The sequence below is a fragment of the Salvelinus fontinalis genome, chromosome 9, assembly GCF_029448725.1.
Source record: "Salvelinus fontinalis isolate EN_2023a chromosome 9, ASM2944872v1, whole genome shotgun sequence".
Taxonomy (NCBI): Eukaryota; Metazoa; Chordata; class Actinopteri; order Salmoniformes; family Salmonidae; genus Salvelinus; species Salvelinus fontinalis.
In genome coordinates this window covers 31172942-31198248 of record NC_074673.1, presented here as the reverse complement: position 1 = coordinate 31198248, position 25307 = coordinate 31172942, and the positions used below count along the sequence as shown (strand labels likewise).

At 45.1% G+C, this 25307-nt stretch overlaps 1 protein-coding gene across 1 annotated transcript in view; it reads left to right on the top strand.

The window, feature by feature from the left end:
- Positions 1-25307, top strand: part of LOC129862419 (semaphorin-3ab-like) — a 55239-nt gene that overhangs the window by 17826 nt on the left and 12106 nt on the right. The window contains exons 2-6 of the mRNA XM_055934083.1: positions 15546-15706; positions 19432-19494; positions 22699-22818; positions 23642-23732; positions 24781-24900. Coding sequence (XP_055790058.1) covers positions 15546-15706; positions 19432-19494; positions 22699-22818; positions 23642-23732; positions 24781-24900 — 555 coding nt within the window. The remainder of the gene's footprint in view (positions 1-15545; positions 15707-19431; positions 19495-22698; positions 22819-23641; positions 23733-24780; positions 24901-25307) is intronic.

The window sequence follows — 25307 nt, the reverse complement described above, 5'->3', positions numbered from 1 at the left end:
CTTCATCACAATGGATGTTTTCATTAGCCAAACATCTTGGGAAGAATCTTCGGGCATGGCAAATCCAGTCCTGACACTGGTCTGCCGTGATGTCATTGCATGCGTCATCCATGGTCTGGAGAAGAGCGGCTTGTTCGTGAGGGCACCTATCATATACATTCCACCTCCATGTGCAAAAAAAAGGAAAGGAGAGTATGGGGTTAAGTACAGGGTGGTAAATTGTGGTTGGGCCTGAAACCATGCTTGCACCATTTGAGCATGGTGGAACCTGACATTCTCCCACACAATGACAGAGGTCATGCCATCAGCTCTACAGACCTGATTTAGCTCATCAAGGAAGGTTACATTCGAACAGCGAATCATGTGGCTGCCTGCAACTCAATATATAGAGTATATAAAGTAGAGAGGTTTAGATGTTGTTCAACCAAACATTAGAACAGGCAAGATGAGTAATCTAAGCAACTTTGAACGTGGTATGATTGTTGATGCCACACATGTGTCACTTCCTGACCTTAGTTCCTTTTTTATGTCTCTATTTTAGTTTGGTCAGGGCGTGAGTTGGGGTGGGCATTCTATGTTTTGTGTTCTATGTTTTCTATTTCTGTGTGTTTGGCTGGGTGTGGTTCTCAATCAGAGGCAGCTGTCTATCGTTGTCTCTGATTGAGAACCATACTTAGGTACCCTTTTCCCACCTGTGTTTTGTGGGTAGTTGTTTTCTGTCTTTGTGTCTGTACCAGACAGGACTGTTTTGTTTCGTTTCGTTTCGTTCTCGTTGTTATTTTTGTTAGTGTTCTGTTTTTAATAAATGAACATGAACACTTACCACGCTGCGCTTTGGTCCGACTACTCTTCATCTGACGACGAAAATCGTTACAACATAGTGATTCCAGCATCTCAGAAACAGCTGCCCTCCTGGGATTTTTACACACTACAGTTTTAGAGTTTACAGAGAATGGTGCGATAAACAAAACACATTCAGTGAGCGGCATTTCTGTGGGCAAAAACACCTTGTTAATGAGAGAGGTCAGAGGAGAATGTCCAGACTCATTCAAGCTAACAGAAAGGCCACACATGCTCAAATAACACCTGTTTAAAACAGTGGTGTGCAGAATGGCATCTCTTAACGTACAACGCCATGAATAATTCAGGCTGTTGTGGAGGCAAAGGGGGGTCCTACCCAGTACTAGATAGGTGTACCTAATAAAGTGGCCGGTGAGTGTACAGTAATGTCAAATCTGAAAACATGGTCTGAAAAAGTGGTACGTTGGACCATGGAAACTGTGTCTGATAAAGAATGATGATGAAATATTACATCCATAGATAATGTAGTCTAATTGGTTCATATTCCACGGTAATTGGTGTCAATGGATCTCGTTATCCTGAAACTTTCATGATCTAAACATGGAATATTGTTTGTCAGTTTCCATAAAACTATGCATTAAGAGTAACGCAACAGTTACATATCGTTTTGAGCAGTTGTATCAATTGATAGTTAGATTATTGTAATGAAATTAATAGACAGTCATCTCAGATGTAATGTGTGAATTGCATTTTGAAATGGTAATACTTTGATGTTAATTTGTGTTATTTTGAACAGGGGATTTTAGTTCAATGATCTTAGGTTCATGTGTATTGTATCCAAGCAATTGGAAAAAGTGTTAGAATTTTGAAAAATTTGCATTTTGATCATTGGTTGTGAGTTTTGTGTCTAGAGTTTGGAAAAATGAAATCAAGTTTCCGAAATTAGTCCCAAAGTGATTGTAAAAAACGGTTAATCATTCTCTCTACTATTATTCTGACATTTCACATTCTTAAAATAAAGTGGTGATCCTAACTGACCTAAAACAGGGAATTCTTACTAGGATTAAATATCAAGAATTATGGAAAACTGAGTTTAAATGTATTTGGCTAAGGTGTATGTAAACTTCCGACTTCAACTGTACGTGTGGCATTCAGGGCCCAGTCACGAATGAAAGTTTCAATTTATTACTAACCATTATAAAACGGGTTGTTTGGATTCTGTTTGTGTGTTTGTGTGTGTGTGTGTGTGTGTGTGTGTGTGTGTGTGTGTGTGTGTGTGTGTGTGTGTGTGTGTGTGTGTGTGTGTGTGTGTGTGTGTGTGTGTGTGTGTGCATGTGTGTGTGCGGCTGAGGATATTGTGCTGGGCTGTGTGGGAGAGGGTGTGTGGTGGAGGGTGTGTGGGAGAGGGTGTGTGGGAGAGGGTGTGTGGGAGAGGGTGTGTGGGAGAGGGTGTGTGGGAGCTCTGGTGTGTTTGTCACAGAGCAGAATTGAGGGCACTTGAGGGAATCTGTTTCTAACTACAAGCAGGAGGTCTCTCTCTCTCTCTTTCTTTCTCCCCCTTCCTCCTTCTCTTACTCTGTCACTCATCTTTTTCTTTAATTTGCACATTTTCCCTTCCATTGCCTTTTTTTGTAACCCATGTCCATCTCTTCCTTCTCTTTATTTCCCCACTTCTCTCCCTTTTTCCTCCCTTGTCTCACTTCCATTCTCCTCCCTCTCCCCTCCCTCTCAGGGCTTCTGACAAATAAACTCACTTCAGATAGTGGGGCATTTTCCATGATGAAACATTAATGATGTACACAGTTATTTTTTCCAAGAAAGATTGAGAAATAGATAATACATACTACATACATCATGTGGCAATCAGGACCCAGTCAGTAATGAAAGTTTCAATTTATTACAAAGCATTACGAAACGGGTTGTTTGGATTCTGTTTGTGTTTGTGTTTGTGCGTTTGTTTGTGCGTGCATGCATGTGTGTTTATATGTTTGCGTGTGTGTGTGTGTGTGTGTGTTTGTGTGTGTGCATGCATGTGTGTGTCTGTGCGGCTGAGGGGAATAGTGCTGGGCTGTGTGTGGGAGAGGGTGTGTGGGAGAGGGTGTGTGGGAGCGGTGGTGTGTTTGTGACAGAGCAGAATTGAGGGCACTTGAGGGAATCTGTTTCTAACTACAAGCAGCAGGTCTCTCTCCCTCTCTCTTTCATTATTCCCCTCTCTCTTTCTTTCTCCCCCTCCCTCACTATCTTACTCTGTCACTCCCATCTTTCTCTTCTGTTCACACATTTTCCCTTCCATTGCCTTTGTTTGTACTGCATGTCCATTTACTCTTATTTCCCCTCTTCTCTCCCTTTTTCCTCCCCTGACAAACAAACAAAAGACACTTCAGATAGTGGGGCTTTTTCCCTGATGAAACATTAATGATGTACACAGTTATTTATTCCAAGAAAGAAAGACAGATAATCCATTCTACAAACATCATGTGGCAATCAGGACCCAGTCACTAATGAACGTTTCAATTTATTACAAAGCATTATAAAATGGCATGTTTGGATTCTGGATGATGATTGGTTGAAAGCAGGGAGTTATAGCACCACAATCCCCGCATTCCACGGGTAGTGCCTGTTAACAGTTCCATTAGATTTATCAATGCGCATCCACTGTCCCACAGCCCAGCCAATCAATTTATAAAATGAATTCATTATATATATTATAATGGATATAAAAGACATGTAACGTTTGCCTAGCTATCCTCAATAGCTATCAAATAAAATAAAATACTTACTTACAAGCCCTAAATCAACAATGTTGTTTTAAGAAAAAAAATAGTTAATAAAAAATAAAAATAAATAAATCAAAGAACAACATTAAAATTAAAATAACGAGACTATATACGGGGTACTGGTGCCGAGTCAATGTACGGGGGTACAGGTTAATCAAGGTTATTGTAGGTAAGGGTAAAGTGACTATGCACAGATAATAAACAGATTAGCTGTTTGATTAGATGTTCAGCAGTCTTATGGCTTGGGGGTAAAAACTATTAAGAAGCCTTTTCGACTTAGACAACGCGCTCCAGTACCGCTTGCTGTACCGTAGCAGAGAGAACAGTCAATGAATAGGGTGGCTGGAGTCTTTGGCCATTTCTAGGGCCTTCCTCTGACACTGCCTGGTATAGAGGTCCTGGATGGCAGGAAGCTTGGCCCCAGTGATGTACTGGGCAGTACGCACTACCCTCTGTAGTGCCTTGCGGTCGGAACCTGTGAAGTTGCCATACCAGGCGTTGATGCAACCAGTCAGCATATTCTCGATGGTGTAGTTGTAGAAGCTTTTGAGGATCTGAGGACACATGCCAAGTCTTTTCAGTCTCCTGAGGGGAAATAGGCGTTGTTGTGCCCTCTTCACGACTGTCTGGGTGTGTTTGGACCATGATAGTTTGTTGGTGATGTGGACACCAAGGAACTTGAAGCTCTCAACGTAATCCACTACAGCCTCGTCAATGAGAATGGGGGTGTGCTCGGCACTCCTTTTCCTGTAGTCCACAATCTTCTCCTTTGTCTTGATCACGTTGAGGGAGAGGTTGTTGTCCTGGCACCATACTGTCGGGTCTCTGACCTCCTCCCTATAGGCTGTCTCATCGTTGTTGGTGATCAGGCCTATCACCGTTGTGTCGTCGGCAAACTTTTCTTTTTTTTTTTTTTTTTAGCAGACGCTCTTATCCAGAGCGACTTATAGTAGAGTGCATACATTTTATTACATTTTTTTACATTTCATTACATTTTACATACTGAGACAAGGATATCCCTACCGGCCAAACCCTCCCTAACCCGGACGACGCTATGCCAATTGTGCGTCGCCCCACGGATTAATGATGGTATTGGAGTCGTGCTTGGCCACACAGTCATGGATGAACAGGGAGCAAAGCAGGGGACTAAGCATTCACCCCTGAGGGGCCCCCGTGTTAAGGACGGGGGTGTTGTTATGTGTTGTTGTGTTGTTACCTACCCTTACCACCTGGGGGCGGCCGGTCAGGAAGTTCAGGATCCAGTTGCAGAGGGAGGTGTTAAGTTCCAGGATCCTTAGCTTAGTGAGGAGCTTTGAGTACACTATGGTGTTGAACACTGAGCTGTTGTCAATGAAGAGCATTCTCACGTAGGTGTTCCTTTTGTCCAGGTGGGAAAGAGCAGTGTGGAGTGCAATAGAGATTGCGTCATCTGTAGATCTGTTTGGGCGCTATGCAAATTTGGGTAGGTCTAGGGTTTCTGGGATAATGGTGTTGATATGAGCCATGACCAGACTTTCAAAGCACTTCATGGCTACAGACGCGAGTGCTACGGATTAGTAGTCATTTAGGCAGGTTACCTTGGAGTTCTTGGGCACAGGGTCTATGGTGGTCTGCTTGAAACATGTAGGTATTGCAGACTTGTTCAGGGACAGGTTGAAAATGTCAGTGAAGACACGTGGTAGTTGGTCAGGGCCAGTGGTGTAAAGTACTTAAGTCAAAATACTTTAAAGTACTTTTTAACTAGTGTAATGGGGTATCTGTACTTTGCTATTTATATTTTTGACTACTTTTACTTTTACTTCACTACATTCCTAAAGAAAATATTGTATTTTTACTCAATACATCTTCCCTGACAACCCAAAGTACTTGTTACATTTTGGGTGCTGAGCAGGACAGGAAAATTGTTACATTTATGAAGAGAACAAGTGGTCGCCCCTACTGCCTATGATCTGGCGGACTCACTAAACACAAAATGCATATTTTGTAAGTAATGTCTGAGTGTTGAAGTGTGTCCCTGGCTATCCATACATTTTAAATACAAGGAATTTGAAATGATTAATTATTTTACTTTTGATTATTAAGTATATTTACAACCAAATACTTTTAGACTTTTTCGCAAGCAGTATTTTACTGGGTGACTTTCACTTTTCCTCAAATAACTTTCTGGATGAGTATGTTCTTTTTTGGTTATGGCCTTATACCGCTCGTTAAGTGCAGTCTTTAGTGCCAGCATCAGTTTGTGGTGGTAGAAGACAGCTATGAAAAATATAGATGGAAACTCTTTGTAAATAGTTTTGTCTACAGCCTTTAATGAGATACTCTACCTCAGGCAAGCAAAACCTGGAGACTTCCTCAATACTAGATAAATGGAAAACCCAATTATATATTATCCATGTCGTCATTCAGCCACGACTAGGTGAAATGTCCCATTTTTTACGTCCCATTGGGAGGATAGTCATGAACGGAGCTCATCCAGTTTATTCTCCAATGATTCCACGTTGGCCAATAGGACGGATGGTAGATGCGGGTTACACACTTGCCAAAAAATTCTCACAAGGCAACCGGACAGGCATCCCCTGTATCGGCGTGTCTTCTTCATGCGAATGACGGGAACTTGGGCCTGTTCCGGGAGCAGCAGTAAATCCTTGGCGTCCGACTCGTTGAAGAAAAAATCTCCGTCCAGTTGCAAGTTTGAATCCACTGTTGCCCCTAGTGGAAGAGTGGTGCCAAGGAGAAGCACCAGATCTCCAGTGCTCCCCCACAGCCCGGTTCATCCTGTGCCTGCTCCACGGGTCAATCCGGGGCCTCCAGCGACGGTCCCCAGTCCAGAGCCTCCAGCAACGATCCCCAGTCCGTAGCCTCCAGCAACGGTCCCCAGTCCGGGGACTGCAACGAGGGTCCCCAGTCCGGGGACTGCAACGAGGGTCCCCAGTCCGGGGACTGCAACGAGGCTCCCCAGTCCGGGGACTGCAACGAGGGTCCCCAGTCCGTAGCCTCCAGCGACGGTCCCCAGTCCGGAGCCTCCAGCGACGGTCCCCAGTTCCGAGCCTCCAGCGACGGTCCCCAGTCCGGAATCTCCAGCGACGGTCCCCAGTCCGGGGCCTCCAGCGACGGTCCCCAGTACGGGGACTGCAACGAGGGTCCCCAGTCCGGGGCCTGCAAAGAGAGTCCCCAGTCCATGCCTGCAACAAGGGTACCCAGTCCGGGGCCTGCAACGAGGGTCCCCGCTCCGGAGCCTGCAGCGAGGGTCACCAGTCCGGGGCCTGTGGCGAGGGTCCCCGCACCAGAGGCGCCACCTAAGTGGGGGGAGCCAGAGTTGGAGCGAGGGCTACGTCCCGAGCCGGAGCCGCCACCGAGGGTAGATGCCCGCCCGGACCCTCCCCTATAGGTTCAGGTTTGCTGCCGGGAGTCCGCACCTTTGGGGGGGGGTACTGTCACGCCCTGACCTTAGAGAGCCGTTTTATTTCTCTATTTGGTTAGGTCAGGGTGTGATTTGGGGTGGGCATTCTATGTTGTGTGTTTCTATGTTTTGGCCGGGTATGGTTCTCAATCAGGGACAGCTGTCTATCGTTGTCTCTGATTGGGAATCATACTTAGTCAGCCTTTTTTCCTTTGTTTTTGTGGGTAGTTGTAAAGGCAGTCAATGTTGTTCTCCTCCTCAAACGAGGCGAGGTCCCCACCCCACCATAATCAATCCCCGCCTCTTTACCCCCCTCCCAATGACCACCCTCCCACTAACACCACCTAAATGAAGGGGCAGCACCGGGATAAGGGGCAACACCGGGATAAGGGGCAGCACCGGGATAAGGGGCAGCACCGGGATAAGGGGCAGCACCGGGATAAGGGGCGGCAGGTCCTGGCTGAGGGACTCCGGCAGGTCCTGGCTGAGGGACTCCGGCAGGTCCGGGCGTAGGGACTCCGGCAGGTCCGGGCGTAGGGACTCCGGCAGGTCCGGGCGTAGGGACTCCGGCAGGTCCGGGCTGAGGGACTCCGGCAGGTCCGGGCTGAGGGACTCCGGCAGGTCCGGGCTGAGGGACTCCGGCAGGTCCGGGCGTAGGGACTCCGGCAGGTCCGGGCGTAGGGACTCCGGCAGGTCCGGGCGTAGGGACTCCGGCAGGTCCGGGCGTAGGGACTCCGACCGGTCCGGGCGTAGGGACTCCGGCAGGTCCTGGCTGAGGGACTCCGGCAGGTCCTGGCTGGACGGCTCTGGCAGATCCTGGCTGGACGGCTCTGGCAGGTCCTGGCTGGACGGCTCTGGCAGGTCCTGGCTGGACGGCTCTGGCAGGTCCTGGCTGGACGGCTCTGGCAGGTCCTGGCTGGACGGCTCTGGCAGGTCCTGGCTGGACGGCTCTGGCAGGTCATGGCAGGACGGCTCTGGCAGGTCAAGAGGAACAGGGCTCTGGAGATGCACTGGAAGCCTGGTGCGTGGTGTAGGCACTGGTGGTACTGAGCTGGGGTGGGAAGGTGGCGCCGGATATACCGGACCGTGAAGGAGGACACGTGCTCTTGAGCACCGAGGCTCCCCAACCTTACCAGGTCGAATGGTCCCCGTAGCCCTGCCAGTGCGGCGAGGTGGAATAGCCCGCACTGGGCTATGCAGGCGAACCGGGGACACCACCTGTAAGGCTGGTGCCATGTACGCCGGCCCGAGGAGACGTACTGAAGACCAGATACGTTGGGCCGGCTTCATGGCACTCGGCTCGATGCCCAACCTAGCCCTCCCAGTGCGGCAAGGTGGAATAGCCCGCACTGGGCTAAGCACGCGTACTGGGGACACCGTGCGCTTTACCGCATAACACGGTGTCTGACCAGTACGACGCCCTCTTACTCCACGGCAAGCCCGGGGAGTTGGCTCAGGTATCCAACCCGGCTTCGCCACACTCCCCTTTAGCCCCCCCCCAAGAAATTTTTGGGTGAGCCTCTCGGGCTTCCAGCCGCTCTGCCTTGCTTTTGCCTCATAAAACCTCCTCTCCGCTTTTGCTGCCTCCAGCTCCACTTTGGGGCGGCGACACTCCTCTGGCTCTGCCCAGGGTCCTTCTCCGTCCAGAATCTCCTCCCAAGTCCATTCCTCTTTTCCCCATTGCTGTAGTTCCTTTTCTCTCTCCTCAATCCGCTTGGTCCTGTTGTGGTGGGTGTTTCTGTAAAGGCAGTCAATGTTGTTCTCCTCCTCAAACGAGGAGGAGCATGGATAGGACCAAGATGCGGATTGAGGGAAATAAGCCATCTTTTAATGAAAACAGCAAAACAAGACACTACAAAACTACAAAACAACAAACGTGACTAACCTTCAACCGTCCTGTGAGGACACAGGAACAAACACCCACAAAACCCCAGTGAAACCCTGGCTGCCTTAGTATGACTCTCAATTAGAGACAAACGATACACACCTGTCTCTAATTGAGAATCATACCAGGCCGAACACAAAAACCCAACCTAGAAATACAAAACATAGACTGCCCACCCAAAATACACGCCCTGACCATAAACACATACAAAAACAACATAAAACAGGTCAGGACCGTTACAGTAGTTATCTTTGTTAGTGGCACTATAGCCCTAGTAAGCTTCACGGTCATTTCTTTGTTTCTTGTTTTGTTGGCGACATTTACATAATTAAAGGAAAATGTACCCTCACCACGCTGCACCTTGGTCCGGTCATTTCCACCCTTCAGACGAACGTGACAGCAACACTCTGTGTGACCCTGATTTTAACCACTGCAGTAAAATTAACGACCAGCCTGTTTGGTTAGCAACTTAAGAAGCTCAGAAATAACAAATAATGTTTCCCCGGACTCTATTGTCTGGTGGAAGGATGAAATAAAACAAATGTAATCGGTAAAATAACGTTTTTTAAGTAAAACGTGTCGTTCTTCTTTTTTAAATATGTTGGCAACCGTTTTATAAAAGCAATAAGCTCCTCGAACCTGTGAATTATTGTTTTATAAAATATATATAAGGCCCTAGAACCTGGGAATTACCCTTGGCTTTGCCTCGGACCTAAGAGCAGCCCTTGGTCGAGAGCTATCACATGACAATCCCTGAGTTCTCATGCCTTATTACTGTACTTAAATATACCTTTAGCTAACAACCAACTGCACACGAACAGGCTGACCACACCACTCACGTTACGCGTGCGAGCGTTGCAAAATAAATGTACACATACATGTTATTCAATCATTGCATCCACACCGCTCATGCGCGTGATGTGATGCATGATACGCTGAAAGTACCGCCTCTCCCGTCTCATCATTGGTTTTTAGGAGCATATACCCACGTGGGTGATTGAAAGATGAACTGAGGTCCACACTCCAGTCCAGTTGGTGGTGGTAATGCACCTTAAAGTTTGTTGCCAACCGCCATATAAAGTCCAAAAAACAAGAAGAAGCCTGAAGGAGGAGAGATTACTAGAAACTAACTCGGTTTACCCTTTTATCTGTGGATTAATTGTCGGAGTAGAGGACCTTGTGCATTTCAGGTAAAATAACAACCCAATGTTTATATCACAGGAAAATTAGCTAGCAACAGCAAGATAGCTAGCTAAATTGCCATAAATGTTTAGTGCTTTTCGACCTGTCCCCAAATTAATACAGTTGGCTCAGAGTTTGTTTTGATCATTCAACCTGCGTGTCCTGATCTCGTCTGGTGTGGGTGGACAAAGTCAACATACGCACGATGGCGCACGTGCACACACTGTGTAGTCAGCATGTAAGGTGTTGATATATCATAAAGCACTTTGAAACCTACCACCAGCTAATGTATTCATTTAGCACACATAGTAATACATCTACTATCAATCCCACATTGGGCTAAAGATTAGTTGTAGAGGCCTCGGTTTCAGATTGGTTGTACTGTATATTGGTTGTAAAGAGGTCTCAGGTTGGTTGTAGATGATTGGTTGGTATAACACAGATAGCTGTAGACAAATACAGTGTAATGTATGACTGTGGTGTGACCTGGACTACATCAACAGGACATTCCCATTAGTCTACTGAGCACTTTGAATACAGTGTTGATTGACATGACAACGAATGAAAAAGGCAGGGAGGCATTCATAGAATTAGGAATTAAAATACTAATAGGATCTCATTGGAGGTGTTATTGTGACAGGGTAGGAACCAAAGTGTTGGTCAGTGTTTCCCAGGCGAGTGGGACCCTATAATCTTTGGCTACATTAAATGTTTTCTCTTACTTCATGTAATAGCTAACATTTTCATGTTTCACCTATTCCTCTCTAATTTAGAAAGATACTGTTGCACAAACAACATGCTGATTTAGGCATACACCAGCCCTGGTATCAGGCTGTATTAGCTAGTTATGTTTGCTCTGACTCAGTAAGAAACACAAACTAATAGTGTAATTATAGAGCGCTTGTGGATTTATATTAAGAAGCAAAGTGGAAGCAACATCGTTGTCATCAACATATTGCTGAATCTTGACCATGACAATGGAGACTGAAGAGTGAACAGTCTGCAAATTATCTCGTGGTTGAGCAACAACAACTGCACTCCTTAAGTGCCAGAGGGCAGAGATTGTTGAGAGAAAGGGAGATATACGACTCCGGCAGCAGAGTAGACTATAAAAACGGAGTGACATCACATTTAACAAACCAAACATTTAAAAATTGTTATAGAAGGTAAAGTAAAAACCCAAACCGGTCCATGCATCAACACCGGTATATAGTAAAATGCGGTATACTGCCCAGCCCTAGAGTCTACTGAGCTATATCTCTACCCCCACATAGTCTACTGAGCAATATCTCTACCCCCTCATAGTCTAGTGAGCTATGTCTCCACCCCTACATAGTCTAGTGAGCTATGCCTCTACCCCTACATAGTCTAGTGAGCTATATCTCCACCCCCACATAGTCTAGTGAGCTGTATCTCTACCCCCACATAGTCAAGTGAGCTATACCTCTCCCCCACATAGTCTAGTGAGCTATGTCTCCACCCCTACATAGTCTAGTGAGCTATACCTCTACCCCTACATAGTCTAGTGAGCTATATCTCCACCCCCACATAGTCTAGTGAGCTGTATCTCTACCCCCACATAGTCTAGTGAGCTATATCTCCACCCCCACATAGTCTAGTGAGCTGTATCTCTACCCGCACATAGTCTAGTGAGCTGTATCTCTACCCCCACATAGTCTAGTGAGCTATATCTCTACCCCCACATAGTCTAGTGAGCTATTTCTCTACCCCCACATAGAGACTAGTGAGCTTTATCTATAGCCCCACATAGGGTCTATTGAGCTATATCTCTACCCCCACATAGAGTCTAGTAAGCTCTATCTATACCCCCACATAGGGTCTAGTGAGCTGTATCTCTACCCCCACATAGAGTCTAGTGAGCTATTTCTCTACCCCCTGTCATGACGTTGGCCTGTGGGTAAGATTTATGACCCCCCCATAAATACCTTTCTCCCTTCTCTCTCTCTTGACTCTACAGAGGGACTCTTGAATAGCCTTTGTTAATCCAACTATCGTGTCAGATTTTGAAAATATCCTTTACAGCGAAATTAATCCAAGTGTTTGTGAGTGTATCAATCAATTCTAGTACAGTTAGCCTTAAATTAGCTTGGTCACGAAAGTCAGAAAAGCAATCTTAAGCGATAAATCGCAAATGTATCGCTTACCTTTGATAATCTTCGGATGTTTGTACTCACGAGACTCCCAGTTACACAATAAATGTTATTTTTGTTCGATAAATATTAGTTTTATAACAAAAAACGCCATTTGGGTTGCGCGTTATGTTCAGAAAACTACAGCCTCGTTCCGTTCCTGAAAGGTAGACGAAAATTCCCAAAAGTATCCGTAATGTTCGTAGAAACATGTCAAACGTTTTTATAATCAGTCCTCAGGTTGTTTTTAACATACATAATCGATAATATTTCAACCGAACGGTAAACTATTCAATAAAAGAGATAAAGAAAATGTTGAGCTACCCCTCTCGCGCGCAGCAACTAATCAAAGGACACCTGACTCGTTTTGAAAAATCTCGCTAATTTTTCAAAATAAAAGCCTGAAACTATGTCTAAAGCCTGAGGAAGCCATTGGAAAAGGAATCTGGTTGATACCCCTTTAAATGGAAGAGGGGCAGGCAACGGAACAGGGATTTTTCTTTTTTAAATGCACTTCCGGGTTGGATTTCCTCAGGTTTTCGCCTGCAGAATCAGTTTTATTATACTCACAGACAATATTTTGACAGTTTTGGAAACTTTGGAGTGTTTTCTATCCTAATCTGTAAATTATATACATATTCTACAATCTGGGCCTGAGAAATAGTCTGTTTACCTTGGGAACATTATTTTAAAAAATATATATATTCTGGCCCCTAGTGTCAAGAAGTTAAACATAGATAGTCTGGGAACATCAAACAAGTGGAGGGAAAGGAACCATATTTCGGTAAAAGAACCAGTTGAAAAAATGCGTTGGTACTTAATGAATATGATGTCAGTTCGGTTGTCATCTGAGACATTATGACTGATGACAGGATGGCCTAAACTGTATCTGGGAAAGTCTACACATTATAGTTATTATATTATTATAGTCTCTACCCCCACATAGAGTCCAGTGAGCTGTATCTCTACCCCCACATAGAGTCTAGTGAACTATACCTCTACCCTACATAGTGTTAGTACACTCATGGCCACACTGACCATTACCAATGTCACCCCAGAGAACACTCACACATGTTGGCTATCACTATTTCAGGAAAAACCCTATTTGACAAAAACATTTAAGTGAAACATAGTCTTGCTCAGGAGTCCAACAATCTGGAGCCCTGTACTCCCATCTACTGTCTTTGTCATCCCTCCTGATAGACGAGACCAATGTTTGTACATAGTGGCTACGTTTTTCTAGTTCATCTGTGTGAATGTTTTTCTAGGACTAAGGTAAACATATATTCCATCCAGCTTTCCAGCCATAAGTGTGGAGGGAGTGTGTCAATACTGCCTCTGTCCAACCACATTGGTCTGTGGGGAGAGACAGAGACAGAGACAGAGAGGAAGACAGAGAGGAAGACAGAGAGAGAGACAGAGAGAGACAGAGAGAGACAGAGAGGGAGACCGAGAGACAGAGGAGGAAAAATACAATGAAAGAGTGTAGGGACTGAGGTGCCCAGAATTACAGAGTGTTACAGACACTCATCTCAACAGTTCCTTAGAGACTACTTCATTATTGGCTCTCCCTCACACACACTCTCCCTGTCCCCCTCTCTCTCACACACTCTCCCTGTCTCTCCCTCTCTCCCTCTCTCCCTCCCTCCACCTGACTGTCGCTTATTCACAAGTTTCACAATGCATTTCCCATAATTATGCATAATTACTTTTCCTTCTCTCTTTCACTCTCTTCCTCTCACACACACACACACACACACACACACACACACACACACACACACACACACACACACACACACACACACACACACACACACACACACACACACACACACACACACACACACACACACACACACACACACACACACACACACACACACACACACACGCGGGTGGGTGAGGAGAGATTGTGAGAAGGAATGGTGTGTGTGTGTGTGCATACATGGGTGGGTACATGTGTGTGTGTGTGTGTGTGTGTGTGTGTGTGTGTGTGTGTGTGTGTGTGTGTGTGTGTGTGTGTGTGTGTGTGTGTGTGTGTGTGTGTGTGTGTGTGTGTGTGTGTGTGTGTGTGTGTGTGTTAGAGATGATGTGTTAGAGATTAAAAGTAATCCAAGAAGTAATCATCTAGTTTTTCAAAAGTATTTGTAATCTGATTAAAATATGTTTTCTGGTAATGTAACTGATTACAGTTACCATTTCTTTGTAATCAGTTTACATGTAATTGATTACTCCCAACCCTGGCAGTCAAAATAACACCCCTCAGACAAAAATGTGGTAAATATTGCATTGCATAATACTGGGCTGTTAGTTGACAACAACCTAATGGTTGTTGTAGTGGTTTCAAGTTCTTCACCAAAGCCTACAGGAAACAGACATCCAGACAGTCATTATTGTGCTATTTTTACTCCAGTGTCATATTCATATTCCCTACAGTTTTCCATTGTGAGTTATATAGTCTAGCTCTGTTTGGCTAACCTGTTCAAGCACCCAGGCATTACACAGCAAAACCCCTGGGCTTGCTATTTATACAATAATTAAAATGACCTCATGGTTGTTGTGGTTTGCAGTAATTAACCAGTGTCTACACTGAGACTGGCTGTTCATAATAGTGAATGGAGAATAGTCTCTGTTTTCCACTGTGAGTTTGTTCTGTGATCTAGTTCTGCTTGACTGGCCCAGTCAAGGTCAGTTCCCCCAGCCAGACCATTTGGTCGTTGGCTCTTCAGCATAGGCACTGCCCGAGTGGCCACATAGTCTAAGCACGGTTGGCAGTGCTGATTAATAGAAAACATTTTGTTGGATGCAAGCTAGTGTGGGGAAGAGGGTGTGAGGGAGAATGTGTGATGGGCAAGAGAGAACACAATCGACAGAGAGATATTAAATCTGAGCCAAAGCACCTTCTCTCTCTCTCGCTCTCTCGCTCTCTCTCTCTCTCTGGTAGCTCCCTAGTCTTTTGGAGTTGAGATCTAGACCCACTGAGCACAGATGTCAATTCAACATCTTTTACACGTTGGTTCAATGTAATTTAATTGAAGTGACGTGGAAACAACATTGATTCAACCAGTGTGTACCCAGTGGGGACCCTGCTGCATGTCTCCGTGTGGGGATGGGATGTTTCCTCTCTGACATGGTGAATATGCTGAGGAGACACATCACGATGTCTGATATAAGATGCTATTAGATGCTGTGTATGCTAAGACTTCACTGTCTCCCTTATTCACTCTCTCTTTATTTCTCTTTAGTCTAATGCATTTATTTCCCTGGGTATATCAGATACCGTAGGAATTACTGCGCTCTTTTATTGTAAATGTTCAATCCTCTCTCTACCTCCGTTCTCTTTCCAGAAATGTTGGAGTCCAATAACTTGGTGACATTTGAGGGCCTGGCCAATAGCTCAGCTTACCACACATTCCTATTGGATGAGGAGAAGGGTCGTCTGGTGGTGGGAGCCAAGGACCACATATTCTCCTTCAACCTGCTCAACATCAGCAGAGACCTGGCACAGGTACTGTACGCCTTATAATACATCATAACCTGGTCAATTTAGCAGGATTTGGCACAGGTACTGTACTGAACATATAATACACATATAACCTATTTATGATGCATTATAACCTAGTTCACATCAGCAGATCCCTGGCACAGGTACTGTACACTTTATAATACATTAATAACGATCTATGATACATTACAACCAAGTCAACATCAGCAGATTCCTTGCAACGGTAACAGTTACATTTGGTCAATATCAACCCACTTTTACATACAATACAGTACGAACAAATATGAAAATGTATACACGAACGTGGTAAGTCGCTCTGGATAATAGCGTCTGCTAAATTACTAAAATGTTAAATGGCGCTGACGGAGAGGGCTGCCGTGTTTCTAGCTCTTAGGAAACCTTGCATTATTTTTGTATGTGTTATTTCTTACATTATTAGATCAGGAAATTTTTGGTGTTATTACGTACAGCCGGGAAGAACTTTTGGAAATAAAAGCGACGGTAACTCACCAGCATTATGACCAGGAATTTGACTTACCCAAATCGGAACCTTTGTTCGTACCCTTCAGGGCAATTGAACTGATTCCAAAGGCTGTTCCAAAACACCGCAGGTGGAAAAAAGGTACTTGGAGTGGAATTTTAGTCCGACTCAGGAGGCGCGCACACCACCCACCACTACCGATTATGTTACTCGTTCAGTCTCTGGATAACAAATTTGACGAGCTCAGGACGAGGATTTCCTTCCAGAGAGACATCAGGGATTGTAACATACTCTGTTTCTCGGAAGCATAGCTCTCTCAGGATATACTGTCTGAGTCCGTTCAGCCAGTTGGGTTCTCAGTTCATTGCGCATACAGGAATAAATATCTCTCTGGGAAGAAGAAGGGTGGTGGGTTATTTTTTATGATTACTACTTATGGTGTGATTGTGATAACATACAGGAAATCAAGTCCTTTTGTTCACCCAACCTAGAACACCTCACAATCAAATGCCGACTCAAATGCCGACTGAGAATTGTCTTTGGTTATAGTCACAGCCGTGGTTATTCCCCCTCAAGCCGATACCACGACGGACCTCAAAAAACTTCACAAACACTTTATGCACACTGGAAACCACATATCCTGAGGCCGCATTTATTGTAGCTGTGGAATTTAACAAAGCAAATTTGATGAAAACGTTACCGAAGTTCTATCAACACATTGACTGTAGTACGCTGCTAAAACACTCGACCACTGCTATTCTCTCCCGGGATGCCTACAAGGCCCTCCCCGCCCTCCCTTTGGAAAATCAGATCACGACTCCATTTTTCTCCTCCGTTCCTATAGGCATAATCTCAAACAGGAAGTATCTGTGCTAAGGTCTATTCAATGCTGGTCTGACCAATCGGAATCCATGCTTCAAGATTGTTTTGATCACACGGACTGGGATATGTTCCGGGTAGCCTCCGAGATCAACATAGACGAATACACTGATACGGTGACTGAGTTTATCAGGAAGTGTATAGGAGATGTTGTACCCACTGTGACTAGTAAAACCTACCCTAACCAGAAACCGTGGATAGATGGCAGCATGCGAACCATGCATTTAACCATGGCAAGGTGACTGGGAATATGGATGAATGCAAACAGTGTAGTTATTCCCCCCGTAAGAAAAACGTCAGTATAGAGACAAAGTGGAGTCGCAATTCAACGGCTCAGACAGGAGACGTATGTGGCAGGGTCAATGGGGTTCCTGTACCCAAGAAGGCAAAGACAACTGAACTAAATGGCTATCGCCCCACAGCACCCACTTCTGTCATCATGAAGTGCTTTGAGAGACTAGTCAAGGATTATATCACCTCTACCTTACCTGACATCCTAGACCCACTTCAATTTGCTTACCTCCCCAATAGATCCACAGATGATGCAATCACCATCGCAATGCACACTGCCCTATCCCACCTGGACAAGAGGAATACCTATGTAAGAATGCTGTTAATTGACTATAGCTTAGCATTCAACACCATAGTACCCTCCAAGCTCATCATTAAGCTCGAGGCCCTGGGTCTGAACCCCGCCCTGTGCAACTGGGTCCTGGACTTCCTGACAGGCTGCCCCCAGGTGGTGAAGGAAACAACACCGCCACTTCGCTGATCCTCAACACTGGTGCCCCACAAGGATGCATGTTCAGCCCCTTCCTGTACTCCCTGTTCACCCATGACTGCGTGGCCACGCACGCCTCCAACTCAATCACCAAGTTTGCAGACGACACAACAGTAGCAGGCCTGACTACCAACAATGACGAGACAGCCTACAGGGAGGAAGTGAAGGCCCTGGGAGTGTGGTTCCAGGAAAATAACCTCCCACCCAACATCAACAAACCTAAGGAGCTGATTGTGGACTTCAGGAAACAGCCGAGGGAGCGTCCCCCTATCCACATCGACGGGACCGCAGTGGAGAAGGTGGAAAGCTTCAAGTTCCTCGGCATACACATCACTGACAAACCAAAATGGTCCACCAACACAGACAATGTGATGTAGAAGGCGCAACAGAGCCTCAGCAGGCTGAAGAAATGTATCTTGTTATGTAAAACCCTCACAAACCTTTACAGATGCACAATTGAGAGCTTTCTGTCGGGCTGTATCACAGCCTAGTACGGCAACTGCACCGCCCGTGGCACCCGATGTCACAGGAAGGCCAAAGATCATTAAGGACAACAACCACCCAAGCCACTGACTGTTCACCCTGCTATCATCCGGACAGTGAGGTCAGTACAGGTGCATCAAAGCTGGGACTGAAAAACAGTTTCCATGTCAAGGCCATCAGACTGTTAAAAAGCCATCACTAACACATTAGAGGCTGCTGCCTAGAGGCTGCTGCCTACTGTACATTAACTTGAAATCACTGGCCACTTTAATAATGGAACATTAGTCACTTTAATAATGCTTACATATTTTGCATTACTCATCTCATATGTATATACTGTATTCTATCCTATTCTACTGTATCTTAGTCTATGCCGCTCTGACGTTGCTCGTCCAAATATTTATATATTCTGAATTCCATTCCTTTACGTTAGAATTGTGTGTATGGTTGTGGAATTGTTAGATATTGCTGCACTGTTGGAGCTAGAAACACAAGCATTTTGCTACACCCGCAATAACATCTGCTAAACACATGTATGTGACAAATACACTTTGATTTGATATAAAATGTAAACACTCTTATACATACAAGTCTGTTTGCAGTCTGTCTGTCTGCAAATCTCCCCCAAGCCCTGTCAGTCTAAGCCAGTCTCAGCCAGGTATCCAGGGACTCACTTTCTATAGAGAAATGACTTATGAATAATTCAGGCTTGAGCTGTCGCACAGGATCTCACGCTGCGCCAGGCATGTTAGCCGCTCCCTGCACACCTGGATGAATAATAGAGTAAACGGAAACAAAGTGGAGAACAAATCTCATTGTGACTCCTCTACCCCTACCACATACATATACACACGTGAAAGTACATGCTGTAGGTACACGCACACACACACACATATATCAACGCAATCTAAAAAATATGCCCCACCTCCGCCAAAAGTAAATTTTTAGCGACGCTCCTGGCAGAAGCACCTCAGCTAATGTAAGGAATGTTAGCTGACCAACTGCTTGGTCAAGATGTTAGGGTTAGAGACTGGTTAGTGTCTGATTTAATGTATCCATGTATATTGTGTAGTGAAGTATCCTTATCTCTCTGTGTCTGTGTAGATCCCGTGGCCTGCATCCACCTCCAGAAGAGATGAGTGTAAATGGGCAGGGAAGGACCTCATGGTGAGTAGCTACCTCATCTTACACATCACACTTCTCTCGCTCACATAGTAATGCCTTCTACACTGTCTCGCCCTCTTGGAGTACTGCCTTTTCCACTATCTCTTCCTCTTGGAATACTGCCTTTTACACTATCTCTCCCTCCCGGAGTATTGCCTTTTATACTATCTCTCCCTCTTGGAGTACTACCTTTTATACTATCTCTCCCTCCCGGAATACTGCCTTTTACACTATCTCTCCCTCCCAGAGTATTGCCTTTTATACTATCTCTCCCTCTTGGAATACTACCTTTTATACAATCTCTCCCTCTTGGAGTACTGACTTTTACACTATCTCTCCATCCCGGAATACTGCCTTTTACACTATCTCTCCCTCCCGGAGTACTCCCTTTTATACTATCTCTCCCTCCCGGAATACTGCCTTTTACACTATCTCTCCCTCCCGGAATACTGCCTTTTACACTATCTCTCCCTCCCAGTGTATGGCCTTTCACACTCTCTCTCCCTCTTGGAGTACTGCCTTTTACACTAATCTCTCCCTCCCGGAGTACTGCCTTTTACACTATCTCTCCCTCCCGGAATACTGCCTTTTATACTATCTCTCCCTCCCGGAATACTGCCTTTTACACTATCTCTCCCTCCCGGAATACTGCCTTTTACACTATCTGTCCCTCCCAGTGTATGGCCTTATACACTCTCTCTCCCTCTTGGAGTACTGCCTTTTACACTAATCTCTCCCTCCCGGAGTACTGCCTTATACACTATCTCTCCCTCCCGGAGTACTGCCTTTACACTATCTCTCCCTCCCGGCGTACTGCCTTTTACATTACAGTGTTGGTATAGTATGTGTGTTGTCACATGGACAGAAATCTCTGAATCTGATCATAATCCGCTGGCCAGGTTAGAGACATCACATGACCTTAGTCATCTAGAGTCCAACCATAGAGAAGTTGACCTAGCCACTGGGATACAGGGTTAAAAGTTGACAGCCAATGGGCTTACAGTCACTGCTTTCAACACAGGAGCAGAATCCTAACAAAAGCTATGGCTTTGTCGAGACATGGGTATTTGTTAGTTGCAAATGCAGCACAGTTTCTGTCCACACAGTCATATGGCATATCACAAGATTATTTATGTGTGTGTTTTCCTTAGTCTAAGAAGAGTCATGTCGATACCAGTGGCACTTCAATACTGTGTGTTTTGCTTGCATGACTAGCTCAGCCATGTACTGTATATTTGTCCTGTATATCTGTCTCAATACAAGCAGTACACTGTGTAAACACCCAAAGAGACACAGTTGCATCTCTCTCCTTCTGACTTTCCTCTCAGATACAGCCTGGGGCCATGTGCTGCCTGCAATATAAGCTCCGCTTAGCTCCGCTGTATCTGCCTCACTGAGATCACAGGCACAGGGTCAGCTTCTGCTGAGTTTCTATAGGGCTGATTTTGAAGGGCCATCAGGTCTTTTGTGTGTATGTGCGTGTGTTTTCTGTAAACATTCTGGCAGAGATGAGCGGGGAGCCCTGAAGGATGGTCTTTGTGTTTGAAGGGCATAGGAGACAAGGAGGAGAGGAAGAAAGACCACAGATGCTCTTTGATGAACTGCAACAAAGACACTTGTGAACATGCCATGGGGAAGACAGTGAAAGAGAGAAGGAGAGAGAGAAAATTGCTAATTTACTGTACATCTATGAAGAAGGGAGGGTGATACACAAGGCCAGGAAAAAATAATGTTGTGCCAAAAAGTTAGATTACGGGTCTTTACGTCCAAGCTTCGCTAACTGTTACGAAACTTCCATCATACAAACTCTGTTGGTTCAGTGCATGGTTTGGCCAATGGGTTCACACTGTTAAACTTGATCTCACAAGAAACTTTAACACCATCCAAATCACACCAGCGTGAGAAACGTTAACGTTATCTGATGATCAACCAGGTAAACCACCCTGAAATGACAGACACCTCTTCAGATGACAACAAAGGCATATACAATCAACAGAGCTGCTTTCTGTTGGTGACCTACTAAAGGCAGATAAACTTAGTCATGCATTATTTGTGGTTCTTTTTTCTCTTTTTCCATCAGTGTGATGACATTCATTTTCATATGAGGTCAGGCCTGCTGCCTGCTCAGGCAAGTGCTGACAGATCACGGGGGAAACTGTCTTCGCAGCATGGAGACACACACAAACACACACACACACACACACACACACACACACACACACACACACACACACACACACACACACACACACACACACACACACACACACACACACACACACACACACACACACACACTACACAGTAAGCTCAGACGAGGTTACAGTATGTGATACTCATAACATTTTGTTGTTGTGGGACGTTTGTTGGTTGGTTGCAGTGCAGTTATGCATTGAAAGTCTTACTGTTGATGTCCATCATAAAAATCCTGGCTGTTTTAATACTCAGATGTCTCTGAGCCTTTCTGATCAGGAGTCCGGATTGGAGAGATCATGAGTACACATGGGGAGAGGGAAAGGGAGAAAGAGGAGAAGGATGGAGAGAATAAAAGATAACTGAGAATTACAGATTACTGGTCTCAATCTGAACAGCGAGTTGTTGAGTTATTACACAAAACAACAGTCTGGATTATCTCCAAAACACCACAACCGTGACTCACTCAGCTGGCCTGGCCATGATGTCATTTGTACAGTAAAATCAATCAGGGCTGTTCCTTTTCCCAACACTGTTATTCATATATAGATCAGGTAATTCCTAAATATTCCTGGAAAATGACTTCTATATTATACAGACAGGACAAGCCTTTAATTCTGATTACAGATGCCCTTAATTCCCTCAATTTAAATGTTTGTTTTCACTGCATAGCTCTATGCGATGTTGTGTTACGTCCAGAGAGGGTTAACCCTTTTCTCTGTCCAGTGGATCAGCTCTATAGGAGGGCCTGCTTCTGATGAGCAAACTGGGTTTTGACCCAAATGGGCAGGACTGAGTTTTGACCCAAATGGAAATGACTGAGTTTTGACCCAAATGGAAAGGACTGGGTTTTGACCCAAATGGGCGGGACTGGGTTTTGACCCAAATTGAAAGGACTGGGTTTTGACCCAACAGCTTTAGACATCTCTATCCTCTATGTTAGTTGTTTACAGAAACTGTCTATCCCCTGGCAAACCCATGCTATATAAAATGTCTCTCTTTCTCCATCTCCAGAGGGAATGCGCTAACTTCATCAAGGTGCTGCAGCCGTTTAACCAGACCCATCTGTATGTATGTGGAACCGGAGCCTTCCACCCTGTCTGCGCCTACTTGGAGGTGGGGAAGAAACTAGAGGTATACCAACCGGTAATACCCTATTCAGCCATCTGTCAGCTTACTGCAGTCATAGCTCTAGTATTCTACTATTTACTGACCAATATGAACCGTGGTAGAAGAAAAGGGAAAGGGAAAGGGGGATACCGAGTCAGTTGTACAACTGAATGCATTCAACTGAAATGTGTCTTCGCATAGGGCATGTCATGGTTCTGACTGATTCAAGTCTTGTATGAGCTACAGCTAGACTATAGTATTAAGAAAAACTCTTCACTGAAATGTGAGATTATGGTTTTGGGTTTCGATTTAAAATCATAAACCGTGGAGTGTGAGGTAATCTCTCATAATGATTCGCTCCTGGCCTTAGGAAAAATGTTTTAATTCATTCAGTAAATGAGATGGAAAATTTAAAAAGAGTTTCATCGTTTAGAGGTTCCCAAATTCGCAGTGTGTGTGTGTGTGTGTGTGTGTGTGTGTGTGTGTGTGTGTGTGTGTGTGCGTGCGTGCGTGCGTGCGTGCGTGCGTGTGCGCGTGTGTGCGTGTTCTATGTCTCCTCTAACTGTTAGTGAGTCAGGCTTATAAATGTGTTTCCTATTCATTAGACTGCAGTCATTTTCAGAGAATTAGAGAGTCAAATAGCTCTGAGAATAGCAGTGTCCTCTCTTTACTGCCCTGGCTGGGTTCCCTGGTTAACGTGACTCTAGGAGAAAGTAAAACATCTCATTCTGAAAAAAGAGAGATTTTTTTTCCAGGACGCCAACATCATGCATTGATGTCAATAGGACAATACAATAAACTCTGGATTGTAAATGCTCTTTATTTTGACCTATTTTTCATGTAACAGGACAGTGTGTTCAGGCTGGAGCCCCTGATAGAGAACGGTCGAGGGAAGAGCCCTTATGACCCCAAGCTGCTCACAGCGTCCATGCTCATCGGTGAGTGACCCAAACAAACAAGCACACTCAAATTTTTTTTTAAGGAACTAATTTCCCCCAGAACTTTTCACCACATAAAGAGGGAGTTGTACCTCTTCTCTCATCTCCACTCATTCATTAAGCATATTTACAGCTGAGAGGAAGTGGGTGAATGACAGGGCTGGCTATATATAGTGTTCATCATTAGGAGTGCTCTACAGTGGACACCCACTCATTTCCAAGCCTATGTGTAGTGGACGCGCGTGTGTGTGTCAGCTTCATTTCTTCACCATGTTCATCACCAGGACCAGTCATACTTTATGACATCACATCGCTCCAACCAATAGATGGTCATTTTCCATCAACCTTTATCTCCTCCTGTCTCTCTCTCTCCTCTTATCCCATCTCCTTGCTTCTCTTTCTCACATCTCCGCTTTCTCCTCTTATCCATGTCTCCTCTCTCTCTCTCTCTCTATCTCTCTCTCTCTCTCTCTCTCTTACTCTCTCTGTCTCTTATCCCTCCTTCTCTTTCTCTCCTCTTTGTCTTTTCACCTTTATCCCTCCTCTCTCTCTCTCTCTCTCACTCTCTCGCTCTCTCTCTATCTCTCCTCTTACCCTGTCGCCCTCCTTCTCTTTCTCTCCTCTTCCTCCTGTCAGCCTTGTCTCCATACTCCTCTCTCTCCTCGATCTCCTCCCACCCAGGTCTCACCTTCTCTCTTTTTATTAATCCCCCTCCCTCCTTTAATGTTCTCTTAATGGAACCACCTGGCCCTCTGAGTCTCTTCCTGTTAAATCTGACTTTCACACTTACTTGTTCTGGTTCATTATCTTGTAGATGAAGGTGTTCCTTGTGAGAACACATTCTACCTGTACTGTTAAGCCTGCAGGCACCATGCTGTACCTGATAGACTAATACAGACACTTGACACCTGTACACGAAAGGTCATGAGACGCACACACACAGGATACACAAACACTCACATGCGCACGCACAAAAACATATATTGCAGCATGCACAAACACACGTTCACGCATACACCTGATATTGTCCTCCTCCCCTGTCCTTCAGATGGCGAGCTGTATTCTGGGACGTCAGCGGACTTCATGGGGAGGGATTTTGCCATCTTCCGTACGTTGGGACAGCATCACCCCATCAGAACTGAGCAACACGACTCCCGCTGGCTGAATGGTGAGATGGAAATAAAGAGCATTCTCAGTTCTGATATTCTCAGTTCAGTGAACTATGCTTGCATGATGAAAAACCGTGCTTGAGTCCTGAAGACTTGTGTTAGCTCCGCAAGTTGATACCCAGGTTATAGCTCAGCAAGCTAACAGTCTGTTGGCATGCAGACCAGTCTGATTTAATGCATTTCGTCTCAAATTGAGACAGAAAGTGTTTCAAAGACAGAAACTAAAAAGACAGATAGACAGAAACTGAGACAGCAAGTTTTTCACAGAGTAAGAGAACAAAGGAGACATACAGAGAAGACAGAGAAGCGTGAGAGAAGAGAAGCATGACAAAAGAAGGAGGGAAAGGGAATAACAAAAAGAGGCAGCATTAAGTTTAAATCCTCCATGATTGACATGGCTGTAGTG